At 43.0% G+C, this 8,596-nt stretch overlaps 1 protein-coding gene across 2 annotated transcripts in view; it reads right to left on the minus strand.

Annotated features, from left to right (window-relative positions):
- ago3a (argonaute RISC catalytic component 3a) overlaps positions 1-5,514 on the minus strand; it is a 40,447-nt gene extending 34,933 nt beyond the window's left edge. For both annotated transcript variants that reach the window (XM_083761431.1, XM_083761430.1), the window contains exon 1: positions 4,758-5,514. In XM_083761431.1, coding sequence (XP_083617557.1) covers positions 4,758-4,779 — 22 coding nt within the window. In that variant the 5' untranslated portion in view covers positions 4,780-5,514. The remainder of the gene's footprint in view (positions 1-4,757) is intronic.
- Positions 5,515-8,596: the final 3,082 nt, after the last annotated feature.

Genomic DNA, 8,596 nt, shown 5'->3' on the forward strand with positions numbered 1-8,596 from the left:
GGAATATATCCTACCCTTTTCACATTGGCCTGTTATAGCGCCACCAACAGGTGGAATTTTGCAAAACACATTTTTGGGCCTCAAATCATCCAATTGCCATCCAAGGCGTAAGAAGAAATGGCACCTTTTTCACATTGGCCTATTATAGCGCCACCAGGAGGCCACAACCTGACCTGCCCTGGTGGAGATCTGTGCCCTGAGGGGCACTTTATCTAGTTGGTGAATATTATTATTAGTAATTAATCTACAAATATCCTTTGTCTGGTTTGACACGACTGGTTGTAAAAATGGTACTGAGACCGATGGTCAAAATTAAATATCTCCCCAGAGCAAGCTGATGGCTCTATAAGCTCAGCGGCAGAAATGTCAGCCGTTGTGCAGCAGACCCAGGTTCGCATCTGGGACAAGACATGAAAGTTACAGAGGGAAGCTTTAACCCATTCTGACCTGAGATCAGATTCATACGAGGTTTCCGCCGGACACACACTGGTCTGATGAACCCATTCTGACCTGAGATCAGATTCTAAAAATGTCAGTCGCTCTTCGATTTTTCAAAAATAGCAGACCTACAAGCTCGTATCGCGCCACTCGGTGGCGCGATATGAGCTTGTAGATCTGCTATTTTTAAATAGCTAAAGCATAACATGATGCTGACACCAAAATGGGTGCCCGCCTGCCCGGTCAGAATGGGTTAAATCAATCATCAGCATAGGAGCTACTTGTAACATAGAAATTCCCAAAATTTTGGGAGAGTTTCTTCAATATTTCCCCAAATTCCCACAGCTTTTACAACACTATAGTGTAGGTGCACAATGGTTGCAACCACAGGCAGCATATCCATTACGACAGGAAGCACCTGTCTCCATGCACTGTTGAATGTGGGTTACCCAACCAAACTGCCCAGCTGGGAGAAAGGATCACTCATTTGGGTTATCCTCATATGACCGGCATAAAATAAACTCTGGCTGGACACTAAATGCCACAGTGACGGACAGTGACTGTACTGTAGATTGAGATTCATGTTCACTTTCTGGCTGGGAGGCCAAAAACCTATTTGAACAAATGTATTCAAATGTGTGTCTTCAGTTCATTCAAGGTTAAGGGTACTGATAATAAGATCTAAGGTTACCGTATAATTTGGGAAAAGGTCTTTACATGAAAATTGTGCCCAGCAACTTGGCTAGATAGCTACAAACATTCAGTATTGACTATTGAACTACGGTATTTGTCAGCAAGAGATCCTAATACCACAGAGTTAGCACATCAAAATGGATTAGATTTTCCTGGGGCTCAAAAACCCCAACACTCATTTTATCCCTAGTGCTAATCTCACCAGAATAAAGAAGAGTAGGTTCCAATCTGCATTCTGCATGCATGCTGGTCAGACTGCTACTATACTAGTATGAAGAGTGGCCGTTAGGGCAGCTCCAGACAGCACAGACGGTCGGCTGTCGATATCGGCTTCACGACACATCGGCAACCGACCGAACCGAGCAAGTTCGGTCGGTTGCCGACCTCGAGCCGTCGCTATCCATGTTGTAGTGAATTATACTCCACTGTATAGTGGACATCTAGTCTGCTCGTCATGTTTCAGGTCCGACTACTGGTGTAGTACTGTGAACTAGATACCATATTCTCAATCTCTTCTCAACTCTCAATTCCTTTATCAATCGATCAACTCCAAAGCAAAGCTAGTGCAAAAATGCTACCAGTTGTGTTTTCATTGTGAGATACAGAGCGGTTGCCCTTCTGCAAGCAACCAGTTTCACCACTTGAGCCCTATTAAATCAGCTATTTTCAAAAAAGGTGTTGTGAAAGCAAGCACAAATAAGCAACTACACTTCAGAAACAAGCCCAATAAGGCAATGCGCAACAATGAATATTTATCGCTTATAATAAAGCAGAACTGGCAACACTGCAAACCAGCGTGGGCAAAAATAATGTTTCATCGGCAGACTGGTTTGTGCCGATTATAAATGCCAGTCTGTTGCAAACTTTTCTGGTGTGGAAGCTGGAAGGGCCTTTAGTGTTGGCGGGCTGTGTGAGCCATTTGCATTTTCTCACGCCGCTCTCTGAAGCACTGACTGACTTGACTGACAACAAATGAGGGCCCCCATTCAATCATTCACTCAAGGCGGTAAACTTTTGGCGGTTGGAGATGCACATTTACCGGCAAACACACAAACAGCATGACAGACTAGAGCCAAAAGTCATGCTTTGTCGAGTGAAAATGTTGCTTACTGAAAATACGTTTTTCCGTCTAGCGACAACATTGTATGATTAGCCTCATTCTGATTAAATGTTATAAGAGCCTTGCAAATGACACACACACACACACACGATGGAAAATCCCTCCTGTTCTGTTACAAACCCTGGGAACTGTCACACCTGAGAGGGGCTCAGAGGTCACTCTGTCAGTCAGTTGGCTGGCAGAGAGGACTCCTCTGTGGAGGAGGGAAGGGTGAAGGTGAACAGTTCTGCGTATCACATGTCGCTAGCTGTTCAGCAGAGGTACATGCCACCCAGTGTATGGTTGCATAAGTGGAACGCTTCCGTTAGTTCAGACAAAGCCAGGCGAGACAGTGTAACTGCCACTACAATCGACAGGGAGAGACACTTTTGCCGCCAGTGTGTTAGGCCCGGGCTTTTTCATCTCCAGTTCCTGGAAAGGAATTTGCCTGACTAGTTGATGTTAAGCATCCGACTTTGTGGCTTGGTGGATAGACGGACCGAAATGTCTTTTCTTTTTTAATGCCCACCAGTAACAGCAAAACATCTGCCAATCAACAGACATATTAATTTAAAGTGCACCTAAGAATCATGACACTAATCCTCTTACCTGCTCACTTTCCATAAGCTGCTCTGAGTAGAAGCATCAGCCAGATGCCTAAAATCTGAATAATCATATGCACATAATGAGGACGACATTCTGAAAAGCCTGGCCTACAAACCTACACCATACCTGGGAACACGCTCGACTATATTGAGTTCAGCTTGTGGTCAATTGGTTGATTCTCATGAAATTAATTTAATACCATGGTAGCAGTAATCATTTCAATATAAAACCTGCTATTATCATTTAATTATGTTAAATATTTATAAGTGTTCTCCTTCTTTCACAGAGGGTTCTTTAGATTTGAATGCATGTTTTCATCCATTCAGATGAAATTCTCATTAACTTAACAATAATCTTACACTACACTGTGTGCTCCTGTTAAGACAATAATAAAGTTTAATAAATAAAGTATCTCATTAGTCATCACAACGAAGAAGCTGCTAAATGGAAACTAGGCTAGCTAGTCTCTTCACATTTTAACACCATGAATTATAATATCTAAATAAAATCCTTTCTTCGGAACCTGTACATTGAAATTGAATTATTCCATTAGAAAATGCAGCTCCATCTTTGCCAGAAAACACGATTGAGCAGTCAAGCTCTGAACCTCCACAGACTGAATGCACACTTAATTGTCTTTAGATAAAGTTTAAGTTTAAGATTAAAGATTAGCATAGCTAATCTCTCAAGACAGATTCAGAGCAACTCACATTACAACATGTAGAGTTTGTTGTTAGTAGGAATGGAAACAAAGACACACCATCGGAAGAGGGATGATGGTTCCCAGAATGTAGCATAGCTAATACGGGGCAATAAATATGATGCCAATATGAAGCAAAATGTAAGGCAATGTAATGTAAGCTAAGGCAACAAGCTTGTTACATGATGAACCTATATTGCTTTGCTTTAGCAACTGTACAGTACATGTTATCATCATTTAGCTCAATGAAGACAGTCTGGCATCACTCACACTGCAATCACTCAGTTTGCTCCATCAATCCAGGCAGCTATAGTAGTGTAATGTGACACTAGGGCAGTTACTCCTCTCTCCTGTCATTGCCCTATCACCTGACATTTAGTTTTTATAATAAGTGGGATTTCAGATTTTTGTTCTAAATCTCATGCAAGTCTGTGTACAGGATGGTTAAATCAATATTCTTCAAGTTTTGAAATGTCATTTTATGGGTTTTCAAGGATATGGATTTGAAATGCATATGCATATATTGTCTAGTGTCTACGTGTTTTTGTAATTGTTGATCCATGTCTTTTGTCAATTGAAATTTTGGAAATCTTGTTCTGATTATTTGCAAGCACAAGAGAATCCCGTCTCCATCTCTTCTCCTGACAACTAATATCATCATTCAATATGAAATTAAGATTCAGCATCTAATTCAGCTTAATTGTGAAATTCACTTCACTAATTAACTTACAAACATGACCATGAAACGAACACCATGAAATACCAACGCAGGTAGGGTGTTTAAATAAAATGTAGATGTTCGACCACAGCACAAGGAGGTAGGTGTAGTAACCTACACCAGACCTGGGGATGCTGAAAGCTTTTAATGGAAAAAGTTAAAACGGCAAGAACTGTCACGTCACATATTGAGCGCGAGGATGTTCGTTAGTCATGCTTGCTCAAAAGTAAACTCACTGCTTGGTTACAGCTAAACAAAGAGCACCTGGTAGATGTCAAAGTCAAACATGTCAAAGTCAAACACACCTGAGACATGAAGATGCATATCATTATTCCACACCTGCCCGGAGCGACCAAAAGCCTGCCAGTGCCATGTTACAAAATAATCAATCGTGATTCGTGACAATGACAGCTTGCCAGCTTTAGTCGTTTTAGACTTTTCTACTCAAAGACGTATTTTTGTCAACAGTTTGGTAAACAAGCCGACCGACAGGTCAAATTTACCTGCTGTAGTTCCGATTTCCATTCATGAGGTCCCTGCCCGGTTCACTACCCGGATCACAGTTGTCAATCTCTGGCTGGGGGACTCCGTCTCCGCTCGGCCCGGGGTGTGCAGCGCCTTCGCTCCGCTGCGACTCCCCTCCCTCCCTCCCTCCCCGAGAGGTCTGTCAAAAGGCCCCTTCTGCTCCCCTCCTCCGTCCCCGGAGAGTCCGTTAGGCCGGGAGGGGGGGGGGGGGGGGGGTCTTTTTGGTGTCCCCGTTTGTAGACCCCGGTCCAGGGCAATATCCAATCAGATGTCACTGCCACGGAACCTGGTTGATCAACGTCGCTGCTGGGCAAACAGTCGCTAGCCGCGTTAGCTGGCGCTGTATCCAGGCTTAGGTAAAGTACTGGACACAGCAAACAACACAAGCTGTCAAGATATCATAATAACAGCAGCTCCGTTTAACTTCAGATTCATTCCTACGCGATTTCCGAGGCCCCCACGGCGGCGAGAATGTCCACAAGAAGCAGATAAGATTGGTTAGCTATGATAATTAACTAGCCGGCTTGGCTAAAAAGGCTGCTGGATAGTTGTAAAATTCTGACAGAAGATGGCCACTTTTAACACAGCTGTTGCAGCGGATTCCTGCGGCGTCGTCTTTCGTGGTTAACGTTATTGGTCGCTGTGTCAAATTTGAGGGCTGTCAACTCCGGCTTGTTTTTCCACCGGTAGTGTCAAGATTTTTCAGCCCCTGGGTGACAGATCAACTGTGCGGGGCTCCAGGCAGCCAGCTAAATATGGTGAAGTTGCCTTTCTGACACCGGCAGGAAGAGGTGGGCTCAGTCATCGTACGTCACAAGCATCAACTCCGCCTCTTTTTTATTAAGTTGTACTCCATCGTACGACGGTAAAAAACAATAGCAGATTTACATTTTTTATATATATATAAAAAGTACAAAAGTATACCCAAACATTTTTAGTTGAGCCCCAAAGGCAAGCTAAGCACTTTATGAAACAATACACTGACTCAGCAGGCCTACACCATATGTGGTGCAATTTGTTGCTTGGGCCAAGGTAAGATTCAAGAAGGTCATCATGAGCCATGCATGAGGCTCAAATATGCACACATCTAGGTTTGCCCTGGTCCATCCTTCCATCTATCCATCTTCAACCGCTTATCCGTAGTCAGGTCGCGGGGGCAACAGCTCCACCAGAGATTTCCATACTTCCCTCTCCAGAGAAACATTACTAGTGACTTCCTCCTGGGGGATCCCGAGACGTTCTAAGGCCAGTGAGTTGATGTGTTTCCTCCAACTGCACCTTGGTCTGCCCCGGGGTCTCCTCCCAGTGGGACATGCCTCGAGGACCTCCCTAGGGAGATGCCCGAGATGCATCTTAACCAGATGCCCGAACCACCTAAGCTGGATCCTTTCCAGGCGAAGAAGCAGCGACTCTACTCCGAGTCTCTCTCGCGTGACTGAACTTCTCACCCTATCTCTAAGGGAGATGCCAGCCACCCGTCGAAGAAAACGAATTTTGTCCGCTTGTATTCGCGACCTTATTCTTTCGGTCATGACCCACACTTCATGACCATATATAGGTGAGAGTAGGAACGAAGATTTCTCAGTAGACAGAGAGCTTATACCTTCTGGATTGCCCTATTGAACTTCTGATGCACAGTCTCTCATGAATCAACTTTTGAAAAGTAGATATTGAATGCCACTCCTGTTTTAGACCCATCAGCATTGTAGGACAGTGATTCTCAACCTGTGGGAAAGTTAAAGTGACAATGTAAGGACTTTTAAGATCTTTTTTATACCTACAACCAAAAAAGACAGCATGTCTGTATCAGAAGTAATCAACAAACAATATAAACTGGTCAAACATTGGCCAAATGATAAGGAGGCAAAAATAGTGAAAATAGTTGAAGCTTGTGAGTGTAACCGAGTCAAACTAAATGTCTCAACTCCAACAATTCCAAGTGCTTGTCCCCAGTTCAAATATGACTATTTTGGGGGGTCACGGGCCACGGCCTGAAAAGGTTGAGAACCACGTAATGTTTTAGGACACTCAAATCAAAGTTTGAATAACTCACCTGAATTACAAAAATGTAAGTAAACAAATAGTCTGTTACTCTTTGTGTATGTACTATACATACATTATACTGATTATAGTACAGTATACAGGTGTGTGTGTGTGTGTGTGTGTGTGTGTGTGTGTGTGTGTGTGTGTGTGTGTGTGTGTGTGTGTGTGTGTGTGTGTGTGTGTGTGTGTGTGTGTGTGTGTGTGTGTGTGTGTGTGTGTATATATATATATATGTAATATATAGCCTATATATTGCAGCTCTTATTTATTTGTGACCGAATTTCCCTTGTGGGATAAAGGTCTGTATCTATTAGTATCCATCATCCACCTACTTACCTATCTTACCTACCCTTAAATTAAAGAAAAAACAAAGCGTAATAAAAAACAAATTTATTTTCTTTAAAAAACTAACCCCCCCCCCCCCCCCCCCCCCCCCAACAGAGTCTCCATACTATTACATACACAGAGCCAAAATAAGTTGCTTCCATGTCCTTTCATTCAAATCTATTGGGAAGTGCTATGACAGGGACTGTTCTTGTTCAGTGGCTTCATATTGCTTAGTCAGTGAGGCTGGGCGGAGAGGAGCGGACTCTCCTGTGTCCACATGATGCGTTTCTAGGGTGACTCCTGTTTTGTCCCCCTTCTTTCGTTGTGTGTGTGTGTGTGTGTGTGTGAGACGCAACTTGGCCTGTTGTAGCGCCACCATGAGGCTGATTTGAAAACTGTCAAGTGGCATTTCTTCCTCAGCCTATGTGGGAATAGGCATGCACGGTTTGGGAAGCCGTGGATATATGCACGGCTTGAGATATCCGTGGATATGCACGGCTTGGGATATCCGTGGATATGCACGGCTTGGGAAGCCGTGGATATGCACGGCTTGGGAAGCCGTGGATATGCACGGCTTGGGAAGCCGTGGATATGCACGGCTTGGGATACACTGCCATGTCTTCCTTCTCAGAATGCATTTCTTTCATGTGGATTCCAAGGGATTCGATTTCCCAAAAGTTGCGTAACTGATCTGACAGTGCCTGTTCCTCTCCGACGCTGATGCATCACTTCAGTTATGATATTTAGCATGGTGACTTCTCCTTGCACCAGCCATCCAAATACACTTTCCAGCCACCCGTCGAAGAAAAGTCATTTTGGCCCACACATGACCCACACTTCATGACCATAGGTGAGAGTAGGAACGAAGATTTCTCAGTAGACAGAGAGCTTATACCTTCTGGCTTGCCCTGTTGAACTTCTGATTCACAGTCTCTCATGAATCAACTTTTGAAAATTAAGTAGATATTGAATGCCACTCCTGTTTTAGACCCATCAGCATTGTAGGACAGTGATTCTCAACCTGTGGGAAAGTAAAGTGACAATGTAAGGACTTTTAAGATCTTTTTTTATACCTACAACCAAAAAAGACATGTTACTAGTCAGTATCAGAAGTAATCAACAAACAATATAAACTGGTCAAACATTGGCCAAATGATAAGGAGGCAAAAATAGTGAAAATAGTCGAAGCTTGTGAGCTTGTAGATCTGTTATTTTCACAATCTATCTGTGTAACCGAGTCAAACTAAATGTCTCAACTCCAACAATTCCAATTTACTTACAAAAATGTAAGTAAACAAATAGTCTGTTACTCTTTGTGTATGTACTATACATACATTATACTGATTATAGTACAGTATACAGGTGTGTGTGTGTGTGTGTGTGTATATATATATATATAGCCTATATATAATATATAGCCTATATATTGCATCTCTTATTTATTTGT

This window comes from Protomyctophum parallelum (genome assembly GCF_964188405.1).
Source record: "Protomyctophum parallelum genome assembly, chromosome: 3".
Taxonomy (NCBI): Eukaryota; Metazoa; Chordata; class Actinopteri; order Myctophiformes; family Myctophidae; genus Protomyctophum; species Protomyctophum parallelum.